We start from the raw sequence: 25,520 nt of genomic DNA on the forward strand, positions 1-25,520 counted from the left end.
GTTGCAAATAACTCTGTTGTAGCAATTGCCTCTGTGTAATCCACTCTCTGCCCCCCACCCATCCTCTGTGTGCATCTGTGTGCGACTTAGAATACATCTAATCTCAATGACATTGTTACTTTGTGAATGTAAAGGAAGCACCAACATTTTCTGTTTTTCTGCTGATTATTGTGTTATATGTTTACAAAACTGTAACTAGCACGGACCACATTTATTACAAGCTGAACCTAAGAGATGCTTTCTCTGAACTGCTTTTATTTAATCATTTTGTTCTTTTCTATTCATTGTATATATATTTTTTTATTTTTCTGTTTTAGAACAGTGTGGTCTGCTCTTAAAGGACAAGACCTTGACCTCCCCAAATGTTCTTCTTCATCGGAATTTTAATTAATTAATTAATTTGCTTCATTAGTGATTTGTTAGAACTGACTTTCTGAAGTGAGTGTTTCCCTTTCTTCTATTGTAGCCTACTACAACAACACAACAAAAGTAGCAGTGAAAACCTTAAAGCCCGGGACCATGTCGGTAGAAGCATTCCTTGAAGAAGCCAACCTCATGAAAACACTTCAGCATGACAGATTAGTCCGACTTTATGCAGTCGTAACAAAGATCGAGCCCATTTATATCATAACTGAATTCATGGCCAATGGTAAGTGATGTTGTCATAATATAGGAACAAGTAATAGGTTTATTCCATGCTGTAAAAAGAAAGAAAACACAACGTTTCGGCTGTGGAGCCTTCTTCAAGTGTCTTGAAGAAGAACATTTGAAGAAGGCTCCACAGCCGAAACGTTGCATTTTTCCAGCATGGAATAAACCTATTACTTGTTCCTTTGCAGCCTACGCATGCTGACGCAGCTTCCCACCTTGTCATAATATATGGAAGTAATCAGTTCAATAAGAGATAGGCCTTATTAGGATTTTGTAAATGCGAATGAGAGAATGAAAATTAAAAATAAAAATGTCATTTCAGCATCATTAAGGTACTTCAATCATTGTTTTTACCTTGATTTCTTTTTTCCTAAATATACAGTACCCATTTTCTCAAGTGCTTGTTTCAATAGTACCTCAAAAAACTTCTCTATGCTGTGTAACTTAACTGCATATCCATATTCCTACCGTGTGACAGTGTAGTGGTGGTTGGTGCTGATGCCTAGCTGTGACTAGGGATTTAATTCAGCCTTGGGTTCCTGTGAAGTTTGTAGGCTCATTCCACGTGTTCTTTCAGGTTTTCTCTGGGTAATCTAGATAGTTTACACCTCCAGAAGACATGTGGAATAGACATTAGGGTTCTGTTCCTAAGCCCCATGAGAGAGGGAGCAGAGAACCTCACCTCATTACTGATCGCATATATTGATACTTTTCTATCCTCCCTTCGTATATCAAAAAGTTATTATAAACTATATAAAAGAATATATTATAAACTAAAAACAATTCTTAATATTACCACAGAACATGCTAAGATATTATAAATAAAACATGTCTCATCTTCTCTTTTTTAGCAAAAATATTGGTTACCATGATTAATTTCTTTTTCACATGAGAGAAATCAAAATAAGATTTCTTTACTTAAAAAAAGTATCTGTGTAGTTGATTGCAAAACCATTCTGCTTGACGTGTTTTATGTGCTTTCTCTTTCAGGCAGCTTGCTAGATTTTTTAAAAAGTGAAGCTGGAAATAAAGTACAGCTACCGAAGCTCATAGATTTTTCTGCTCAGGTAAGAAATCATATTTTAGTTGTTTCTTAAAATATAGGGCACATAATATAGTAGAGCCATTTTGAACACTCTGAGTGAAATAGCCAAGAAAGTTCCTATTTTAAAAGAAGTGTTTCACAAAGAGAAGCTTGTGATGTCAGTTTTTCCATTGGTAAACCAAAAAGAGGAACATCAATTTGCACAATTGTATTTCTAGTTGTTTTATGATTCGTCCAGCCTTGTTATTACAGAATAATTGTTTGTAAAGGGGATGAAAAGTCCATTTTAAACATCGGTAGCTGAAGAGCAAATGAAATTAAAAATGGAAATATGATAAATTAGATGTATTCCTTTTTAATAAAGAAACCCTTATGCCCCAAATGGCATTACCACCTATCTGTTACGAAAACATAATTATGAAGAGTCTATACATTTTGTCAGAAAATACATGATGAAGTCAAATTCCCTGCTCCTGTTTGGTGTTGCAGAATGAAAAAATAGCAGAAATTTAAACCCAAAAGATCAATATACTGTAGTTATACCAGTGTTACAACCCTGCATTTATTTTCATAAACCTTTAGTTATGAAGATTTTAAAGCAGTTATATCTGCACCAAAATGGATTTATAGTGCACTTGTCGTTCACTTAAAGGGACCTAATTACCAGTTTCATTATAATCTTATAGGCTAGTCATAGGGAATAAATTGTAGGTGAAAATGTCCCTAGTAATTCTAGTTAGATCATAACTAATCTAGTCATTCAAGTTACTGTAGATCATACTCCACTTATAACTCAGTTTAATTTAGTTTTCATTTGGTTTTGCAACATGGAATTGCCACAGTACAGTATCTGTGGGAATTGTGGTGAGATTCAGAGCTTCCTTTCTTGCAATTAGTCAGTGGAGAGTAGTCTTTGGCTAGGATTGAGTTAATTTAGTATGCCAGTGGACGTCTGCAGATTTTGTTGCAAGGGTTCTGTCAAAGGTGTAGAGGTTGTAGTCTGTGTTTTGTCAACATCTCACATCCATTGGAAAGGGTTACTCATTACCAGCCAGAGGCAAAGGTGACTGAGGTACAGGAGAGACGGGGCAGAGGAGGGGGTTGGTAGAGCTAAACAAGGATTATAGTGTGAACTTTAAACGGAAGACAGTAAGCTTACAGTAAGTCTTCGCACAACATACAGTAAAGCATTTGCAGCTTTTACAACAACAATAATAATAATAATAATTAATAATTGCTTACACTTATATAGCGCTTTTCTGGACACTCCACTCAAAGCGCTTTACAGGTAATGGGGACTCCCTTCCACAACCACCAATGTGCAGCATCCACCTGGATGATGCGACGGCAGCCATAGTGCGCCAGAACGCTCACCACACACCAGCTATCAGTGGGGGAGGAGAGCAGAGTAATGAAGCCAATTTATAGAGGGGGATTGTTAGGAGGCCATGATTGATAATGGCCGATGGGGAATTTGACCAGGATGCCGGGGTACACCCCTACTCTTTTCGAGAAACACCCTGGGATTTTTAATAAGAAGATGAGCTTTTGATTTAAATTTCTGTAGGTGTGTTCTATTTTTTTCATGAGTCTACTCTGATATAGGATCTGTCACATACTGTATGCAGTATAACAGCAAACGTTTGGGAGGAAAGATAACAGCCAATATCAGTCAACCTCAAGTGCTCTAAACAGAAATCATTCATCCAGGGGGTTGGCCCTCAGCCAATCAGGCAAAAAATGTACAAACAATAAATATTCTCAATACACTAAATTATAGTGTGTTATATTACATCAGTAATGGTTCTCTTAATTATAGTGAAACCAGTATTTGTACAATATTTTTTTTTTCCTTTTTTGGTCCAAAAAGGACCAGGTTTGTTTTTCTCTTTATAACACACCAACACAGTTAGTATAAAAAAGCTTGTAAATACATTTTTAATTTTAGAATCTTACAATTCATTAAATGCAGATAATAGGAGATTCTGTACAATGATAAGGGGTTGTGTAAATAAACTGGACTGTTTGAGCCATTCTGCCAGACCATTATTCACTGATGAGAAACTGGTATTTGCTTTTACTCACTAAGCACATTCTACTCTGTCCAAATGCTCGTTACTTTTTTAGTCTTTAACCATTCTGTATAGCAGCTTGACTTTTGCAAAAGGAAGATCTTTTTATAGCACTAGGCTAATGAACTTTGACAGCATTTCAAAGAGTGCTACAACAACTGTCATTCGTTTTACATTTATAAAGCACTTTGCTGCAGAATTGATAAAGGTTCACTTCAAATGAGCAAACTTGTGCAGTGTCGGCTTAAATAAATAAGTACATAATGGGTAGGTACACTATTTAGAATTACAAAAACAGGAGTAAAGATTTATTCAATAATTCTGTTAATGATGTCTTAAAAATATTTTTAATGTCTGAATACTGTGTATTCAATTTACCGAAAAGCAGACCTGAAAGAGGACATGATATTTCTCATGACACATTGAAACCCAGATGAAATTTTCTTAGTGTACACAACTCCTATAATTAGAATGTCACTTCTCTTTTTGTTGGATTTATGGTGAAATTCATTCTAAAATGTGTTTGGTGCTGTTGACCTGCAGTAAGGTTTTATTGATTATGTTTTCTCTTAATCGTTAATATTTTTTCTTAAAATGCATTTCCATTTGGAATTGCAAAGTTATCAGCCCCCTTAACTAACTGTATTGGAATTGAAAGGAAATTTATTTAAGACCTTAAACGACTTCAGAGCACAGTCAGAAACAATATATACAGTATATACAATATATATCTGTTTAAGAGCTTAGATTAGAATTCACATCCAGTGAACCAGAGACAAAAACATACCCAGCGACTCACAGTACCTTCTGCTGTTATTAAAGTCACTTTCATCAGTTCTTGCAGGCCTCTTTGTGTATGTGTACAGTGCTGTAAAGTCATCAGCATTGGTCAATATTAATACCAAGTATCACCGCCTTTGGTATAATGCTCGGCGTGTCCAGGACACTGTTTCTGAATTTTATCTCCTGCTGAATCAACTTCTATTTCTCTTTACATTTTTAACTTTTAAGTTGGTGTTGTCAGTTACAGAAAGCAGCAAATCGTAGATGTTTTGTGTTTTGGGGTGGCTGATCTGTGGACATCTCCAGGGTTTGATTTATTTTTTGACAAGTCCCCTGCTACGCCAAGTGAAAAAAAGCACTTTACCCAGATGTTATCCTGGTGTTTCAAATTAACCTTTTAAATGAATTGTCAAATTCTTTGCAGTTTCAATTTTGGTATAAGAACTGTTTTGTTTTGGTTTCTTTTTTCTTTGTCTAATTGGATCAATAATGTTTTTTTGTGACCGAAAATGAAAAAAAAAAACACTGCTAAAATGGGCTAGTCATTGTTGAAATTGTTGTATTATTGAGTGAGATGACTAAAGCATCCTAATGCCATGTAAATCCTGGCCTGTTGTCAATAGGTGAAGCAAGGAAGTTTGTTGAATTACAGCAGATATGTAAATATATGAATGCAAGAACACTCACTATGGCTTTGTTGCAGATCGCTGAAGGGATGGCATACATTGAAAAAAAGAATTATATCCACCGGGATCTCAGAGCAGCAAATGTGCTTGTTTCTGAGAGTCTGCTGTGCAAAATTGCTGACTTTGGCTTAGCACGTGTTATTGAGGATGACCAGTATACAGCAAGGGAAGGTAAGACTAAGTAGTGCAGAAACTGGTTAAAACATTCAGTTTTCCAGCATTAACCATAAGTATTCAAGTTATTGTAAGATGGATTTCCTATTATTAATGAGAAATTTCACTGGACAAAAAACTTTGAAGCTTTGTAATGTTTAATGTTTTCATAGTTTTATGTATATAAAGTATTAATTAGTGTTGGCAATATCGGAAATCCGGGTGGCACAGAATCCCAGTTATTAGCAATGCTGCCTCACAGTGCTTGGGCCCTCGGCTGTCTGTGTGGAGTTTGTATGTTCTCCCTGTGTTTGCGTGGGTTTCCTCCAGGTGCTCCACTTTCCTCAAAAGACATACTGGTAGATTGATTGGCTTCTTGGAAAATTAGCCCTAGTGTCAGTGAGCGTGTGTCTGTGTGTGCCCTGTGGTGGACTGGTGTCCCATGCAGGGTATACTACATAGCTAAAGCTTCCTTTTCCTGAGAACATCATTCATGAGTTCAATGAATACAGAATATATTCTGAAATATTCTTCCATTAATTCTATAATAATATAAATACTTCTTAAGAATGCTCAATCAAATACATTTAATTCAGCAATAATGACATGACATAGAACCATTTATCTAGTCCTGACCATGTCTCTGTCTAGAGTGTTTTTCTTTGATCAAGTTGCCTTTGTATTCAAATGTTCAGCAACACTGGTTACTAAGCAACTCTGAAAAAATCAATACCAAACCTTGATCACAGAATAGACTTCACGCGTCTGAATTTCACATCATCTTCTAGAGATCACGGTCTATACATGTATTTTGTGAGCTGGTGGTCATATTCTGCCCCCAGTATCTGAAACACCACAGCGACTGTCAAAAGTAAAGCCAAAAACAGATGCTTATGCAAATGATGAACACATACACTGTTTGTGCAGCTGCACGTTCTACACAATTGCAGCCCATAAAGTATCTAACCCCAGGTTTCTTTTTTCTTTGGTGTATATTTTCAGTTTCTATTGTTGTGGTTGTTTTTATTAAAGCTTCCCTTTATGTTTAATCCCGTCAAATGTTTGTGTTGCAGGCGCCAAGTTCCCAATCAAGTGGACTGCACCTGAGGCCATTAACTATGGATCATTCACTATTAAATCAGACATGTGGTCCTTTGGAATCCTCCTGTATGAAATCATCACATATGGAAAAATTCCCTATCCAGGTAATAATAATAATAATAATAATAATAATAATAATAATAATAATAATAATACTGTATATAATAGAAAATAATATAATGTCGACCAGTTTCATAAAATAATCTTTGCCACACATAGTGCAGCACACACACTCAGTAGCACAAATGTAAGGACACTCTTTATCATTATGTCTGTAATCATGTCACCTACAATATTGTGTATCATATTGTGATATGTCAATATGTCATAACAATATTAAGGATATAATGTTGTGCAGAATTCAGAGAAACAGGCAAAATTTAATGTTGCAACAAACCCATTTAATAACAGTACTGGCTACACTTTATCCCCTTACAGGACAGAAATGATGAGCTAACCCTTTCCTAGTCACTGCGTTATTTTCAGACATTGCCATTAGGACAGCATTCATACAGTATATTGCAAAATATCCAATACAGTTAAGGGAAATTGATTATTACCAATATCTGACAAAATTGTCAAATAATTGCTCTTGCTTAGCCAGTCACTTCTTGCAAATCATTCTGTATACTGTTCAAATTATTACTCTATAATACAGTACACAATATACCAGTTCAAGGTCATCAGTGTGATCACACCCATGTTTACATATAGTGCATCAAAGACAGTGTGCAGCTGCACAGAGAGATGAGAGGTTGTCCTTGCACTTGAATTCAAGAGCTTCCTCTTTCTTTCTTTTCACCAATTAATGAACATGCCATATAAATGACACAAGACTGAGCATTTGCAATTCCATTTAGCACGGTGACAAACATTTCAGATTTACAGAGTTGAAATGTATTATTCATTTGCTCTTTTGGTGAAAGCTTGCTTTCAAAACGTTTGACAACAGTCTAATTATGAGTAACCTTCTGGACATCAGTTTTGTATAGGCTCTGTTATATCTGTTCCCACACAATTCGGAAACACAGGAATTATGTCTTGATTTTTACATCTTCTTTTATACAGATTTCCCTTGTAATGCAAGGCAACTGTCTTGGTGAAATTTACCATCAGTATAACAACATTTCACTCCCTTATTCCAGCCCTGTTGCTCAGGCAACTGCATCTATGCCGTGTAGTGAGAATATCCAACTCTCTTATCTTTAAGATTGTTAATAGCTCTGTAGTGTACATTGTTTATATACACTGAAGCCTATGAAGAACTGTAACTGAAGAGAACTAGTAGTTCAGGTGGGTTGCTGCGTTTCTTTCCCAATGCCATATTTCTGCTTAACTAGCATCCTCTCCCTACAACTCCCCATTTCAGATGAAAAACTTTGGATTAGTATTATTCATACAGTACATCTTGTACATTTTGCGCTTAAGAAGTGGTGCATTTTCCCAACCTTTACATAGTTACACGTTACTCCACTTTCGCACATGGTCTGAACTTGCCATGTGTCTTGCTTACACTATAATGTCTAGTGTTTGTACATCTGCACTGTACTGTAAATGTGAATGTAACTGTGTCTTATATATACACTGTAACGCCTACATGTGCCAGAAATCTGTACTGTACTGTGAGCACATATTGTGACTGTGTCTAGTACTAGATACTACTAGAGAACTAGAGCTAGTAGTTGTGATTGCAGCTTAAAGGGGACAAACCAGAGGCTTTCTGGCTGTCCCTCTTTGCTGCTTTTTCTTCTAGTGGCTTAGTTTTGGAAGGATATTATCCCTGCTGCAGAAGATCCTGGTGAGACAGGTTCAGAAGCAGAATCAGAAGAACAATCACTTTTATTCGCCAGTACGTGTCAGGTACAGGAATTTGCCTTGGCACATTTGGAACCTGCTCAACACAAAAAACACACAGGTGCAAAAGGAGCACAAGGAACATAACCGACATAATTACATTGGGCAATATACAAAGGATGGGGAGACACAAAAACACAGTCACAATATGTGCTCACAGTACAGTTCAGACTTCCGGCACATGTAGACGTTACAGTGTATATATAAGACACAAGTACATTCACATTTACTGTACAGTGCAAATGTGCAAACAATAGACATTATAGTATATGCAAGACACATGGCAAGTTCAGACCATGTGCAGTTCACACCATGTGCGAAAGTACGGTCTGAGGAGTAACGTGCAACTATGTAAACATGTTGGGTAAATGCACCACTTCTTAAATGCAAAATGTACAAGATGTACTGTATGAACCAAGTTGGCAATAATACTAATCCAACGTTTTTCAGCTGAAATGGGGAGTTGTAGGGAGAGGATGCTAGTGAAGCAGAAATATGGCATTGGGAAAGAAACTGTTCAAGTGTCTGTTGGGTTTGGTTTTGATTACCTTGAAGCGCTTTCCAGGGGGAAGCTTTTGAAATAAATGATCTCCCGGGTGGGAGGGATCTGCAGCAATCTTGGTGGCCCGATTCACTGCTCTAAATTTTTCACAACACGTTTAAAGATTGTAACTGTTTTCCAAATTAAATTTTTAAAAATATCATAGTTACGTGAGAAACTAATTTCTATTACAAACACCCCTCGTGTTAATAAGCTGGTAATGAAGAAAACATGAGAGAACCCAGACAACTGAGGGACCGCAGGTATATTGAAAGCATGGGCTCCACTCAGGAGTGGTTCTAAGGAAATACCATCCCAGTATAGGAACAGGAATGGGTTTATTCCATGCTGAATGGAAAAGAAAAGAGATACAAGGTTTAGTTTGTGGAGCCTGAAGAAGGCTGTTCCTTTGCAGCTACCTACTTGAATATCCCAGCATGCTGAACGTCGTGTATATAAATGCTGGATAGGCCTGGTTGCCTATAGTTGTATTTAGCATGGCTACAAGAGGAGACCATGTGACTTTAAAAGTGGCTGCTTAGCACAGATACCAACATTGTAAGACAGTATTCTCATCCAGCATTTTCTTTCTGTATAAGTCCATTACTTAAGGTTAAATTGGTAAGTTTTCATGCCACGAAACATACTGTAAAGTACAGCAGAACCACATTCCTCGACTGAATACAGGGATGTGCATTGAATGTCACAAATCTATAGTCACTCAGTGGAACACCTGTTATAGAAGGTGATGTCACCTCCTGGGAACCTGGATAACACTAAAGTCTTCCTCAGCAGGAGAGCTGGGCTTTTAGCATAGCAGAATTCACTGGGAGGCTTCAAGACCCTGCCTGTGGGCAGCCCTTGATTTCATTGCAGGCAGACCTGCACTCAGCACACGTTGAGATAAAGCATATTTCGTAGCTACATACATTGACTGCAGCACCCACAGTATTTACAGAGTATTCAAATTGCCGTAGCTTTCGTATGCATGGCGGAACACAGAACACTGTGATGTTATGACTAAACTCTTGCATTCAAATTTGAAATTTGAATAAATGGAAACACGGCACCAAATAACGTCTAAGCAAAATAGTCAATCTAGACTGGAGGTCTGAGGTTGTGCTTGCTTCATCGGACAATATTTCTGTACTCTATAGTATGAAGAATTGTACTTTCATATAGGATTATTTTGCATGCCGATGCCCAGATTTCTCTGTCTTTCGGACTCACCGGTAGTAGCCCGATTCAGGGTCCCGATAAGACAGTTTCCTTAAGAACAGTTCTGTCATAAAACAGTCCTTATTTAAATCCAGTATGTTTTGCCGCTTTATTTGCTATGTGCCCAGATAGTGAAGATACTATTGGCTTCTAAGACAATTTGTTTTCTAATCCACGTAATGAATGCCTTTTTTTTTGCACTGCAACCTCATTTGATATATTCAGAAAGCTCCTTATGTTTTTCCTAATGGTTTGTTTTCTTTAAGGCCTTCTGTTTTGTTTTTATCTATCCTTAGTTAGTGAAAGGGACACTTTGTCTCAGGAGCTGCCCATACCTACAGCAGATTTTGAACTAGTATTCTTTCCTTAGCATCAGGTTAAATAAGCCTTTCTGGCACTGATCCGCAGAAATAAAGTGAACCTCTTCAAGTGTTAAAAATGTCAAGGAGTTTGTTTTAGACAAAACTGTTCCTTTAATAGCATAACTTCTATCCACTCCTTGTTTCTTTTTAGTGATCGATTTGATCAGTTAAACAGCACATCTTTGTTGTGATTTATTAGAAGCACAAATAGGCCTAAATCAATTCCATCATTAAGAAACCTAAATGTTTAATGGATTGTTTATAACCTCTCCCTTTTGTTAACAATTTTTCTATATTTATGCATGCTTGATGTTTTAACATATTCACTTAGTCTTTTAAATGAGAAGTAGTGTTATTTTAATTTCAGAGTTTCTCTTTATGTTAAGAACTGAAATGACTCACTAAAAAAACATTACAGGGGGATCGTATTCAGTGTGTAGAGAGAAAGAGATTAATGTTTTGTCACATATGTTACAATAAGAAAACATTTAAGTGTAATTTCAAAAAGACTTCAGAAACGTTATTCCATCATTTCCCAATGCTGTTTGTTGTTCTCTGCTAATTATTCCTGTAATTACAACAATCATTGTTCATCCCTCCTTGTGTCAAGAAACTCATTTTATGAGTATCCAAAATGCTAGTCATTTTTTTCATAAGGCATGTTTAATTCTTAGGGGCAAAATTTCATTTCCTTGTTCAAATAACTAGAAAGTGATAGTGAAGTGAGGAGATTATGTGGGAGGGGAGCAATGAAATTAGATTTGTTTTTTGGTCAGATTTGTTATTGAAAACTGCTCTTTAAGATTTGAGCATTATCATACAAGGTACATTCAAAGAATCGCTAAATAGTAATTAGTAATAGTAATTTATGTTTGACAGTATCTTAGACAGATATACTTGCCAGTGTGGAAAGATTGGACGGCTTTTGTGAGAATCCTTAATTAATTGTGTGTAATACTACTAAGGTACATTCATGCAATGCCATATTGGTGTTGCATAAGCATATTTCATAACGGCAGAATATCACCTTGGTCAGGCAAAATAATTGGAACAAGAACATTGTTTAGCATTGTCCTTGATTACCATCTAGTGGTTAAAATCTGAACTGTTTTGTGGTCCTTCCTTCCCTGAAAAAATATCACATGCACAGGATCAATGATTGTCCATGCAAATTTTTTTATACATATAAAAAATACAATAATTATTACACTTTTGAGCAGAAAAACGTGTCTATACAATCTGTTAAAAGTCTGTGCCTCAGTCTTTTCATATTTCCTGTAACGCCTGATAGACGTTTAGTACAGCTTAATTTCTTGCTTTAAAAGGAAACTATTTCAAATGCCTTGCTTTGCTAAACAGGTCCTGTGCAAAGTTTCAAACGTTTTGTGATATGAATGAAAAATTGCTTTATTTTTTGCAGGAATGAGCAACAGTGATGTAATGACTTCCATCCAGCGTGGATATCGAATGCCTCAGCCTGAAGACTGTCCGAAAGAGCTCTATGCCATAATGTCTTCCTGTTGGAAGACTAAACCCGAAGACAGGCCAACGTTTGACTACATGCAGAGTGTACTGGATGATTTCTACACAGCAACCGAAGGGCAATACCAGCAACAGCCTTAAAGTGATTGAGCTTTACTCTGCGGTTTCTGATGTTTAATGGTCTGGCTACAGCCACGAATGGGAGAAGTGACTTTCAGTGATGCAGCAGGCTCACAGTGACAGCCCTGGCAGTCAATCTAATGCTTACTTGAAGCATTTTTTTTGAAAAAAAAGAGGCTGGTTTTCCTACTTCAAATTGAAGTTAATTTAACATGAATTTCCTTGTTCAAGTTGTATTTTACACCAAGTTAAGACTATGAAGCCTGTGCCTTTTTTTTACATTTCATTCCTACAGAGACAACTGGGCCCTCAACACTGTTATAAAAAAAAGTTTAAGGACAGCTAGAAGGTCAAACAACTTTAAGATTGAGTGGCAAAAAGTTTATCATTCATCTGTCTTGCGGTCTACATTTGTGATATTATGCAACAGCTGAGGCCTATTGTTTTAAGCACAACAGAGATAATGTCTACATTTGCACCCGAATCATGTAAAGCATGGCTATTGACTAATTTTTTTTTAAATATAGCATACTCCAATAATTAGCTACTAAGGTAAATTCAAATACTGTACTACCAAGAAAAACTCCCAAAGGGTCTTACCATACTTTAGTGGACCTAATAATAATCCCAGAACAAAAGTTTTTTGGACCACTTGAAAGATAAACATCCTGCCCGGAGAGAAGAAAGTTGTCCATCTGTACAACTAATCTGTGATGTGATGTCTTATGTCCACATTAATTCACCAGCTGTGTTTCAGAAGCCGGAGAACCTTTAGATACTAATTAGATAAGGAACCATTGAATTGGAATGTACGACATAAGCAGCAAGTCAAAACCCCCTTATGTCACAATTAGCCCACTACAGTTTTCTGAAATAGAGCAAAAATACACCTGAGAGAGCTTTTTGATTTAGGACTTGTATACTGTAACCCACTAGGCTGGCACAGTATCCTCCAATATACAGTAGCAATGGTATGTACAGTAACTTCCTCTTGGAGTGCATTAAAGACAGGTGACTTTCTATTTAATTTTATACTGCTGTTAAAAGTTGCCTTGGACTCACATTTCCGACTACCACATAAGCAGAGATTGCCAACCTAATAAAGTTTGCTTAATCTGCCTTGTTTTAACAATTGTAGATTCCAGTTTGTACTAAAATTACTCATGTTATCAAGTTTGTCATTCTATAAATATGCATGTAAATATTGTGATTTTTTACTTTAAAATGAAGAGCTAAATGTAATATGCACACAGTATAAAGAACTCAAAAATATTTCAATAAAGAGGCTTTTTTTAATTTTGTTTTTGGAGATACTCACAAAATGTACAGTAGCTGCTTCACAGTTTAAACAAACAGCCAGGTAGTCAAATGGCTTCATGTAATCACTCTTGTTCTAATTTTAAAACTCTACTGTTGTTCTGGGGGGGGGGAGATTGAAGTGCAGACTTCAAAATTCAGATTTCCTTGAATCACCGATGCCACCAATTTTCTTTACTTCTAGCACCGTCTGATGTCTCATTTTAGACTACAGGTCTATGGTTTTCATCTCCCCCCACAAAGCATTCGGGTATTTTCATCACTCCAGTTAAGTTGAATAAAGAGGTGAGCAAGGATTCATGCTGTAGCACATCTAACAGAGCAAAACAGGTTAAGAAAAGGACTTTCCAGGACTGACGGTGCAACAAGACTAAACCGACAACACATTTCATTGTTTGGTCTTTATTTAAAATAAAATATTTGACATTAATATTCTTTAATACTTTTTAACATTTCTAAAAACATTCACAGCAACAAATTCTTCACAAGGCTCTCTTCCGCGAGGAGCTCTGAGTGCTCTTAGCAGATTTCTTCAACGTTCTGCTCAGTTTAACAGGAGAGGAAACGGATGCCTTTATATTTGCAAGCAGGCCTTTCTTGGGCTTGGGCTGCTCTGGGGCCTCTTTTGAAATCCTGTTCAGCTGCTCAAGTTCTTCTCTAAGTCGTGACACCAAAGTCTCTAGTTCCAAGGTGGTATTCTGCAGTTTTTCGATCTCCTGGTCCTGTGGAATGCATACAAAAATTCTGAATTACGATACTCAAGCATGCAAGAGGAATTAAAGCAGAAAAGCTCTTGATCAGTAGTTCCCAATCCTTGTCCTGGAGGTATATAGTCTGTTCTTTTTTTATATTTTTTCTATAGTTAAGTTCTTAACCACAGGCTAACTGGTTTGTTTTCTAAATCAGGCCATATGTGTACATTTGATATAGCCCTTAATGGTCAAATGGGATTTGTAATTGGTATCAACCCTGTACCAGTTTCAGAAGTGCCCACATGCACTTTTATTGCTTGAAGTGGAGTATTTGTGACACTTGGGGGCTGACTAAATTGACCTCCTTGCTTATTTAGACAATAAGTCCCAAATTAACACTGGAGATGAGCTCAGCTGGAATGAAAACCAGCAGAACCTGGACTGGGAGCCACTGCTCTGTCTTGAAAAAATTGAGTGATGGACTAGATAATGGGACCTACTGATGAAAAGGTCATTCTAATTAGCACTGCCGTGAGCAAAGTAATATTCGTCCAAATCCAGAAAACACAAGGGTCATTTTCACTCGCACCCTCTGGTGGGGTTTCACCTAGAAAACATCCTGTAGCATCCGAGGGGCTCAGATTTTTTTTTTTACCATTTCTCGAGATCCTTTAGACCCTGAAGTTTCCATTTCTTTCCTAAATGACATTTTTAATTGGACTGAAGTCTGGGAACTTTTGCAAGTGGAAAAAAATTAGGGCGCAATTAACCATTTCTCTATTAAATCGGACATACGTTTTGGGACACTGTCATGCTGGAACATCTGTTAAAATCGGACAAGCATTATTTAAAGGCACTTTTCATCATCTTGAAGATTTAGAGTTAATTCATAATCCAATTCAGCTCATTAATTAGACAATATAATCTTAAATGAAAAGAAGCACTTACCTGGTCAGTAATTTTCTGTTGTAGGACCTTAATTTCTGTCTGTTTTTTCATAAAGCTTTCTGCAGCTTCCTGAAGGGTTTTATTCAGTTCTACAACCTTTTTTTCCAAAGATTTAATTACCTAATATAAAAGGATGTAAATGAAACAAGAAGGAAAGAAGACTTGTTATAGTGAATAAAAGCACATTGAAAATCTCATCCATTAATTGAAAATGCGTTTAGGCATACGATAAGACTCTGGGTTTTAATCTGGAGAATGCATACCATTGTCAAAGGCAATGGAAAACTTGCTTGTAAGCTTACATCACATTATGAGAAGTTATTTAACAATACAAGATCCTTCACACATTGATTCCTAATACCACAACATCACTTGAGTGACTGAACCATTACATTACTCTTAACACTTCTTCAGAGAAGGAAACTAACTTCTCTTCAGAACAAATTGAAAACCTTGGCTGATTTATTCAGGATAAATACCTGATTTAAAACAGTTGTTCTAGGGCAGCCATACACAAAACAGATGGATTAATCCCTTGCTGAAAAATCTTGCCAGCTTTCAGCTGGGAATTAACCTTTTCCTGTTCCTTTGCAGTCAAGTCTGCTGATGCAGCTTCACACTTGAACTTCTACAAAAACAATTACCTTGTTTTTCTCTTCTTGCAGCTTTTCAGACAAGGCATTTGCCTCAGGAAGTGCATCGTTTCTCTTTGACTCTTTCAAAAAACAAATCATGGATTTATAATATGCTTTCTTTTTTATTTATAGAACATATAAGTCCTTTTTTCCTTCTGGATGAAATTAAACATTTTTTGCAGTATTAAAGTATAATGTGTTGCATAAAGGAATAAATCTACTTTATCTACTGTACCACCAGTGCAACCCCATTAAACAGTGAACCAAGGGAGAAATTAGTCCATAGTGGAATTTAACCAGGACACCCCATAGTGAAGGAAGTGGTCTCTGTTTAACATCCTATCTGAAAGGTGACACCTATGTACAGAGAGGTGAATAATTCTGCCAAAATGAGTACACTACAAATAACAAAGGAATATCTCCGATAAGAGTTCTGTCGGAGAAATAAGAAGAAACGAGAGATAAATATAAAGTTGTGCACACACTGAAACAATGTGTGGTCCTGATCACTTTCATGAGAATAACCTTCTTAAAATTCAGCCGTGTCCACCAGAAAGCTATTTGGGAATAAAATGCTACAGCCAAAACAAAGAATAAATCTTGCACTACTCATAAATCTGTCAGCTGTAAATAAAACATACCTTCTTACACCAAGGTCATTCCTATTAACAGCTTCTCCTGCACCATGAATATTTGTAGTACTATATGCAACCCCCATCTTCAGCAAAGGATGTGAAAACCTTACACCACAACTGCACTTTTAATATATTACCTGAGGAGCCAGACTCAAACTCGAGAGAATACTGGTTTGAACTTGTCATGGTCTGTGGATCAGAAGGATTGCTCTGGAAACTTCTAAGCTTTTGCTCCATTTCAGCAAGCTTTTTCGTCAAATCCTACAACAAAAAAAGAACATAGCACACCATAATCTAAAATGTTCTGTCATCTTAAGTAATTCATCAAAAAAAACATTGAAATCTCAGTATTCGTTCCAACGTCCTTTGTGGTGTTCCTTATCAGAGAGCCCAGTTATTGAGCAAAGGACCACAGAAGGAGTAAAGAAAATTATTAGACCATTAGAACAAGGTAAAGTGAAGTACACTCGTGGAAAAACCTAGTGGTACAAGCAAAAAGAGCCAACCAAATCTCAAATAAACCTTAAACAGAATCAGGAAAGAGATTTTCAAAAGGTGGGGAAAAAAAAAATAAAAAATCACCCATGTTCTTTCAAGTACAGATTGCCTGAACAGAAAAGGTCTGGGTGAAGCCAAAGGTACCTGAACTCTCTCTTGTTCAGCAAGAAATTCATCCACAGGTACATACTCCTCTTCTACTCTTTCTAAAGCACACTGATAGGCGTGCTCTTTGATGGCATCTTTGTACATTTCAAAAGTATTCTCCAGTTTTTCTTCGTAGCTGTCCTTAAGCTCTTCAATCTGCCTACTGTAAAAAAAAGGGGAACAGGTTCATAGTTATTCTAACTGGAAAAGATAAGAACATGTAATTTACATTGCATATTGTTATAAAACTAGTCAAAACAACCCCCAGATTTCAAACTTCTTGAAAACCAATGAAACATGGATCATGCAGTTCAAGCCTATAAAGATTGCTTCTGCCACAGTCTTTTAAATGAGAAAGAGACAGTCCAATGAATTCTATTGTATGTGGGTTTGTGAACATTCTGCTCTTGTATAGTATTAATCCAGGTTACGCAGTCAATGAATGGTTTTCTCTTTAACATTTTGTACAGGAAACAAACTTTTTTCAGATGACTTATGGAACTGGCTGCTGTGAAAACATACAGTAATAATTTATGAGCGCTTTAATACAGAGCTGAAATCAGTGCTCGCAGCATATTGGGGTAATGACATTGCCACAATCGTGAACGATTTATATCCGCATTAGAAATTAATTTATTAAAACCAGCGAAATCCACTTCTGACACTAAAATCAATGTATTTCCCCCCCTACAGAACTAGACAGAATTTAACAGGACCCTTTCTAAAACTCATTCAGGATCATTTCCATCCCTTACTTTCTGATCTCTTCACTCTCCAAGAGCTGCTGGAGCATTGCGTCTCCCATCTCTTTACGGATTTCAATCTCCTGGACGACATTTTTACGCCGTTCAGCAAGCAGCTTCTCTTTAAGGGTCTCGATAATATTCAGAAGTTCCTTGGGGGGTAAAACAGGCAAACCAGGTTTTTCTAGTATTTGGCAACAAAGTCTTTTTTAGATCAAAGTTAATTAGACTATTGAAAATTAATTGCAGGTGTACTACTCCATAAAAAGAACACTGAAGAAGTAGTTGCCATATAATGGTGCTGGAAAGGAATTGAGGACAGGTTTGAAAGTCTGGAGCGCAGAGAGTTGACCATTACTACCGTGTCTTTGAGGATTAAAAGCTACTTGTACAGCAATTCCAAAAAAAAACTGCTTCATATTCAGTGCCCATGCCTTTGCTCAATATAGTGTTATAATATACCAGAAGTATACAAGTGTAAATGAACTGCTGCATAAGATGCAACAATGTTAAATCTATTACAATCACCAGTAGCCCTTGTGATATACAGTATACTACAGCTTAAAGTTCTATATATATATACAGTAGGTATGGAAAAATAACATTGGAAAAGTTTGTAATTGGGCACTGTACTTAATTACTCCTTAAACTGATTTCAGCTGAAACTTTGATAACATGATTACCCATCAAATTCACCCATTAATTTTGCACTTGTAATCTGCACAAGTCTAACTTCCATTTTGAAAAATACCACATTGCAGCCTAAAGCCTCAAAAGAGGTTTTAAGGGTGGAAGATGAGCAAGAAGAAACCTCCCTCACGCTTCCCTCCAATGATTTAGCATTTCACCACACGTGGCAGCAAGACAAATACCTCTTGAGGCAGGACTGACATGTCAGATTCATCATCATCATCAAGCAATTCTTCTTCTGACAAGTACATCTCAAGGGCTTCATTATCAATCACTCCATCTCTGATGAGGGGCTTTCCATCCTTCCCCACCAATCGGGGGGCTATACTCTCCAGGGTTTTGGAAGGTATTATTTGAACCACCTGAAATGAATAAAGAATGCATCACATGAAAAAATACCAGAAGTTTAGCACTATACTACCACGTGTTAAACCTACAATCACATAAGTAAGCTACAGTTAATCAGAGTGTGCAAAATAGCAGCTCCTACACAGTCCACAAGTGGATTTGAAATAAAGGTGGTCTTCGATGACAAAAGCAGACCACAACTAAAAAAAAAAAAAAAAAAAAGACAACCTTTTCTTTAAGACCTCTGTATTCTCCAGATTGTATAAAATATATTCTAAACATTTAAAATTCCAGAAAATCAGTTACTTTGTAATTACTAAGGACCCAATTACCATCCCTAATTTAGAATGAACTTAGAAATGTAACCTCAGATAAACCAGACTGCTGCTGATCAACAAATACAGCAGGTAAAAAAAAACAGCTGAGTCACAAACCAGATGTTTCTCTGAAAGGAAGAAAAGTTTTTGTTCAAAACCAATGCCAATAGAATTCCACTGGCTAGAGTAGAGCAACACACCTGTTTGGCCACAGCAGAGAACTTCATCACGTGGAGAGTTTCATCATAGGTGGAAGCACACTGGTTAATGTTCACAATCATACATGCTCTGCCCTTCCCACAGAAAATGGACTGAAACAGACGTGTCAGTTTGCTCTCGCGAAAGGGGACATAACCATTCCTTCTTCCAAGGGGAGAGAAAAAAAAATAAATTGTTTAAACAGGAATCAAACAACTGAAAAACAATTTCACACTTAATCACAAACATGCTCTTTTGTTCAAGATCGGCACTGCCTTCCAATTGTGATGTACTCAACTGGATTAAAATTCTTTGATTATAACTCTTTGAAATAACTACAAAATCTTTAAATCCAGACTTCAAAGAAGTCAAAAATTGCATTCCAAGTAGGGAAAAAAACTTCCCATTTTCATTCAAACCGATAACAATTTGAGGGTAAAGTTACATTACTAGCACTAAAAGCCTGACATCTTGGACATCTTCACTAGAATGAGGTGACAGGTTGTTCAAGTTTCTTTTGCTAATTTTTTATTCCCTCTTGTGATCTGGAGCCAGTACCTGTGGCTCCGTCATTTGGCTCCTGTTCAAAGTCATTTGCTGTAAATTTCAGATTCCTTATTTGAAACTGCTAGTTAGAGGATTCGAATGCCATGTTCTTCATAAAGATATTCATTATCCAGTTGCAAAGATACAAGTTTAAGTGATTTGTCAATTCAAGACAAAATCTTAAAACCTTTGGATTTTGTGTGGCTAATAATCAAGTACTGTAGAAGCCGAATGAAAGAAAACCATGAAGAAGCTCATTTTTCCTGTGCAGCCCTTTCAGGAACCCATCGCATGCATAAGAGATTACAAGCCAATGTAATTTTGCATCCATTTCATCTAATAAAGTAAGATCTTGTCTGAATGTCCCGCAAACCTTCAACACAAATCACTTACTTGGCGTTCTGGTTCTGACGCAATGCAGCTATGCACTTTCCCAGAATAAGCAGTGAATTATTAATATTTCCAGCCTCCTTCAGGCGCTCTCCAAAGGTCTTAGTTTTGTTGCAGCGTTCCGAACCAGCCAAGTCACAAAGAGAAAGTCTAAGGCAAGGGGGGAAAAAAGTTACTTGGCACATAGCCTTTTAAAAGTACAGTATATGCCATTTTAAATAAATAATTTGCCCAGACTTACTCAGACATCCTGCGGACTTCAGTTCCATGAATTTTCATCAGTTTGATAGTAAATATGCTGTGGCTAACAAAATGAATCAAGAATCAAGAGTCAGAAGGGGAGGCGTGACAAACATTTGATATTGCAACAGGTCAACAGATGAAGAGAAAACCAACCTTGAGAAATTAACTTTTACCCAGTTGTTAAAAGATTACAACTTAAGATGTTTCAGAATAAATGTACAGATGTTAGCAATTAATTTGCTCCAATCCACTGATTGATAAGGCGTGGAAAGTTACTTTTATCACAAGGAAAAAAAAAAGAATTCCAAGTGACAGAGGTGGTCAAACCAATCGCCCAACACATCTGGGAACAACCCTAGTGATACAATTGAAGTCCCGCTCTATGAACACTTCGATTTTATTTGTACCGCATGATGTGGTCACAAAAAACACCTCTCGCACAGCTGTCCAAAATACTTTTAAAAAGTGTTCTAGAAGAATGACGGGGCTTTCATAAAACAACTGTAAGATGCTTGACAAAGAAGTTGCATCCATGTGTGATGTTTTTTAAAACAAAAAAGCACCATGGAGCCTCATCAGGAGCATGGAAGAGTTGGGGAGGACAATGAGCAATGAGAAAAGGGTAGTCTAGGAGATCAAATAAATAAATGAATGTGCAAATGAGTAGGTAAGAATAACTGTATACAGATTTTAGTACAGCTACTACAATACTGTAAATCATAAGTTAATCAGTCATTATTAAAACCACAGCATGGGGGCCATCAATTTTTATATGAAAAGGAAGAAAAATTGTTCCCATAAATGTTTTAAGTAAAAGCCTCATACCTTCGGCTTGATGAATGGTTCATCTTTGTAGAGGCGGCACTTCGATTTTTGTTTCCTACTCTCAAGATCTTGCAGGCTTCTTCAGTGCTCTGGACATTAATCCACTTTAAACCTGCAGAAATTAATACAAATTACTCTTCAATAATGGGCACATACTACTTGACTGATGCCACTAATGAGATTTTCAGCATCTTATTTACAGGACCAGCAAATGAGATCTTTCATTAGGCTTAACAGCAGAATTCAAACCTAAGGAAGTACAGTACTTTCATACGGTATGTTGTAGTGCAGAGCAGTTCTGATATTTGCACAAATACCACACTATAAATTCCAGGAAAAGTATTTTTGGAGGTATTCATACTCTCCCATGCAATACATTTTGATTTCATGTTTGCAGTATGTACTCACAAATATAAAAGCAGACACTTTTACTTTAGTCATATATTCCAACATTTTAAAAGCAAATGAAGTACAATAGATCTCGTAACTGATCAAATCCCCAGTTTAACCTTAAAAGGTATATAGTGCATCAAAACAGTTGAAAGCATAGAAGGAGGTAACGTGGGGAAAGAAAATGTAAATTGGAATCAAGTTCTAAATGAAGCAAGAAGTTCCTGTATTTCCAAAGACATGCATTCAAAGAACTTGCCTCTCACATACGAGTTTCCAGAAGAGTCCTCACACACCCTCAAGGCAATCCGCTTCTTGTTTTTAGAAGTGGGGATGGGTTCAAGTAGGTCGTACACACTTTCATTGTAGATTTCAGAGAAAGAGACCCACACAGAGAACAGGCTTGAATCTGTTTCAGCGGCTGAATCAGTCATGTCAAAGGGACCAGCTGATTGGGGGGAAACAGGCACAGAGAAATCATTTACAAATTGATTAAAGTACAATTCAAAAGCAAAGTTCCGGCAATATTTAGCCTCCTAGAAAGAAGAATCCTTGCACTACCTGTCTGATCATAGGATACTGACGAAAAGGAGAAACTGGCTTCAGGTTGAGATTTTAAAATGCCTTTAAGATTGGTAGTGCTTCTGGTGGCTTTTGTAGATTGTTCATTTTCCTAGACGCTCAAAAGAAAAAGCTGAATTAAGAACAAGCTGCATTTAAAATTCTGAAAATGCAAAGAACTGTTAAAGACATAGGAGAAAACTCAGTTTTGAAGAGACACATTAAAAATTAACTAAATGAATATATTTTGGAATGGCAGTTCCTTTTCACCATCATCAAAATCTGATAGATCCTCCATAAGTACTTCTGGATGTCAACATTGTTCCTTGACATTGCAGTATACTAGTGCCTCCATAAAAAAGCAAGTCTCCCCGCGATGGTAAGATATCCTTGGAAGCATATCCACTTACTGTGGGAGGTTTTAGGGAACCCCTCCTGTAAAACTTTTAATTTAACATTAAAAAAGAATTTAGGTCAAAATCAGTCACAACTGTAGAGGAAAATACAGCTTCTGCCTTTAAAATAAGTCGACAGCATTGGTGACTGAAAACAATTAACTGCTTCATTTTTGGTACCAATCGTTCGAAGATAATATTTATACATGGAAAATTCAAAAAACAACTGTGTTAAGAAATCACTCTTTCAATTACGCTTGTTGCGAGACACCATGCTAACTATAAAGAAGCTATATCCAAATATTTTGCATCATTATACATCTACAGGATATCAAAGCAGCTGTGGATAGAAACTGGAAAGAGCTACAGATTAGCGAGGGGTTGTTAATGAGTATGAATTCATGAGTAGCACCGTTAGGCTCTAGAGCACTATCACCATCCACAAAGCCCTATTAACAAAAACAGTATTACACTTGGGTCACAAACTACAGGACATACAGTATAAGTGGTCATACAACATTTTATTGAATGCACTTACTCAGACTGTATTCAATTTATTTTTCCAAAAATGCCTATATGAGGAAGGTAAAGCACAACAAACCTCTTTCAGCAATGCTAACACAGCAGCTTTTGTGCACTTCTCCTGCTTGACCTGATCATGATCTAGATACTGGACATCATTGCTAAGATAAGGCTTCAAATCCATGTGCTCGTATTTCCTCCCTTTGATATGGTCAAAGATCACATCAAGAGCTTGTGGCAAAATGCCAGGGTCATTTGATGATCCTGCCCAAAAAAAAAAATATTCACTTGAATTCTAGAATGATATTAAAAATCATAGGACTTTCAATTAATTTCAACAGCGGATTAAACTGGTCATTCTATATATAGATATAAGGTGTCAGATACTACAAAGTAGTCATTTGGTGTTTGACAATTTAAATAACTTAACAGTAGTCTTACCCTTCATTGTTCATAAAATACTTGATTTAATTACGACATTCTCCTCTAACAACAGTCTCTCATGTACACTATATATACACTGTACACACACACAACACGTATATTAATGTTATATACCTTGGATTGTATGGGTTTTTCCTGCATTGGTCACCCCATAGCTGAACACCAAAGAATTTTGTCCTTCTAGGTAACTATACACAAGGCTTCTCACTGTGTTTTCAAAGAAACGGGTCTGGGTTGTCTCTGGCCCAAAGATCTAGACAAACAAAAACAAGATGAGCAAAAGGAACACTGCAATGAAATGTACTGCACTGTGCTCTTTCACTAAAAGAGCACACTAAAAAAAAAGGAATGCAGATTTATTCTTGGTGAACATGCTCAATTTAGTCATCAATCTACAAATCTGGAAGTGTAGATTTTACAATAAAAGCACCTGAGAAAATGAAAACTTATGCGCAGCTTGGCCAATCCCTCTCTCACTGTTCTTCATTGATAATGAGTCCTTAGGAGCCTGCAGTACTGCAGTTTCAGAGTTTTCCAAAACCACGCAACCCTAGGAGAAAAAGCATAGGCTGCTACTTACAACTCGAAACATAATATTCAAATAACTTACTGTGCACGTTTGTATTTCTACCCATTTTACCTGATCCTCATTGTTCGAGAGCTCTTCCTTGGAAAATGGCCTCACTCGCAGGTAGACTTTCAGCTGCTGTTCTTCCAAATTGCCTCCTGACTCAACCTAAACTCATCAGGAGAAGGACATTCAGTAAATGGTCTTGAATTCTCCCGTGGCATTGCATGTAGATGATTAAACCGCAGAACAACTTTATTTTGGGTATTTAAATTAATACATCACGCAAGTACACAATAAGAGGAATAACGACTAGAGCAAGACGCACCTGTGCCGATACTGTCGTCGCAGATATTGTAGATAGCTCGGACAGCACACCTCTGTGAAGATTGTCAAAGTGATGGTCATGCGGTGTGGATTCCATGGCGTCCCTATCTGGATGCGCAAGTACAGAGCTTTCATCAGTAAAGTCGATTTTCGCGGACATCTCTAAGAAAACCAATATATTGAGTCCAGATTAAATTACAAAACGCCGAACGTCCCTTAATGGCTCAGCTTGAATGACGAGACACTGCTGTACTATATCTAAAACTTTAAAACGTATTTTTACGCTATATGCGAACAAAATAAAGAACGATTCACCTTCATCTACGGTTTCTAAGAAGTTCAGCGTTGTCATCTAAATACAAAAGAGGTTATAACTTCTGCTCCGAGAAGCGATTCAATGTAATTGAATGAGCCAAACCTTAGAACCTCAAGCTCCAAAAGCCCACGATAAGCAAAATTAAATTCAGGTGAGCAACGTCCCTGGCTCCAGGCGTTAGCTGACAACATCAATTACATGACTGTCCAATATTATCTTATATTAAGGGGTATAAAATATTTACGGTCCCAAAAAGATTGTGAAATCAACTTTTGTTTAAATGTGATAACTTTCGTTTCGTGTTTAATTCGAAATAGTGTGTGTATAATATTTGTTGACCTAGTTGTTTTTTGCAAGATTAAATAATTGCAGGACTAGGCAGGTGTTGTCATCTAACAACTGTTTGTCTTGAGTGCGAAAGGTCATTTCCCAATATAAGCCCCACTTTGAACAACTTTTTTATATCTGCTTCCTCAGTGTCCTCGATTAACGCTCAACTCCCCTTCAGACTTTTAAAATGAACCTTTCTATTCAAGTAAATAAAACACAATATAGTCGGGTAATTAATCCGGTATACTTTTTTCAAAGATTGAACAGTATCCCGTTCTTATTTTAAACCAAGTGCAACGTATTTAATTCGACAAATGTATAATTTTCTAATGGGCTGGCGTCCGTACAGGATGTACCCCGCTTTCCACCCGTTGATTGGTTCAGCAACGACCTTGAACCTGAGGAGGCGGCTAGAAAATGTATTTTT

General features: G+C 36.8%; 2 protein-coding genes across 6 annotated transcripts in view; one reads left to right on the forward strand and one right to left on the reverse strand.

Moving 5' to 3' along the window:
* The window catches only part of lyn (LYN proto-oncogene, Src family tyrosine kinase), a 34,651-nt gene extending 21,287 nt beyond the window's left edge, over positions 1-13,364 (forward strand). For both annotated transcript variants that reach the window (XM_015353536.2, XM_015353537.2), the window contains exons 9-13: positions 467-649; positions 1,642-1,718; positions 5,255-5,408; positions 6,464-6,595; positions 11,887-13,364. In XM_015353536.2, coding sequence (XP_015209022.2) covers positions 467-649; positions 1,642-1,718; positions 5,255-5,408; positions 6,464-6,595; positions 11,887-12,089 — 749 coding nt within the window. In that variant the 3' untranslated portion in view covers positions 12,090-13,364. The remainder of the gene's footprint in view (positions 1-466; positions 650-1,641; positions 1,719-5,254; positions 5,409-6,463; positions 6,596-11,886) is intronic.
* A 407-nt stretch (positions 13,365-13,771) lies between these two features.
* LOC102695862 (kinesin-like protein KIF20A) lies at positions 13,772-25,183 on the reverse strand. Of its 4 annotated transcripts, none has more exons than XM_015353535.2 (19): positions 24,866-25,183; positions 24,449-24,555; positions 24,193-24,288; positions 23,983-24,102; positions 23,667-23,805; positions 23,188-23,372; positions 22,192-22,303; positions 21,890-22,078; positions 21,241-21,352; positions 20,414-20,476; positions 20,176-20,322; positions 19,239-19,401; positions 18,556-18,735; positions 17,696-17,835; positions 16,938-17,103; positions 16,433-16,556; positions 15,670-15,740; positions 15,026-15,145; positions 13,772-14,107 (listed from the first exon to the last, which is right to left on the reverse strand). In XM_015353535.2, exons 2-19 carry the CDS (start codon positions 24,542-24,544, stop codon positions 13,868-13,870), a joined length of 2,463 nt encoding a protein of 820 aa, XP_015209021.2. In that variant the 5' UTR covers positions 24,545-24,555; positions 24,866-25,183; the 3' UTR covers positions 13,772-13,867. The 4 variants fall into 4 exon arrangements, with proteins under 4 accessions (XP_015209021.2, XP_015209020.2, XP_015209019.2 ...); XM_015353534.2 differs by lacking the exon at positions 24,866-25,183 and adding an exon at positions 24,763-24,859; XM_015353533.2 differs by lacking the exon at positions 24,866-25,183 and having other exon boundaries at positions 19,239-19,398; positions 24,449-24,756.
* Between the last annotated feature and the right edge of the window lie 337 nt (positions 25,184-25,520).

Source organism: Lepisosteus oculatus, chromosome 6 (assembly GCF_040954835.1).
Source record: "Lepisosteus oculatus isolate fLepOcu1 chromosome 6, fLepOcu1.hap2, whole genome shotgun sequence".
NCBI classification, from domain to species: domain Eukaryota; kingdom Metazoa; phylum Chordata; class Actinopteri; order Semionotiformes; family Lepisosteidae; genus Lepisosteus; species Lepisosteus oculatus.

Bases quoted from the DNA above. Each gene is read 5' to 3' on its own strand.
- LOC102695862 (XM_015353532.2), bottom strand. From the start codon at position 24,607: ATGTCCGCGAAAATCGACTTTACTGATGAAAGCTCTGTACTTGCGCAT. The intron at 18,736-19,238 runs GTGTGTTGCTCT...TATTCATTTCAG, and splicing joins TCTCTGCTGTGGCCAAACAG to GTGGTTCAAATAATACCTTC. The intron at 15,741-16,432 runs GTAATATATTAA...GTTTTTTGAAAG, and splicing joins GTTTGAGTCTGGCTCCTCAG to AGTCAAAGAGAAACGATGCA.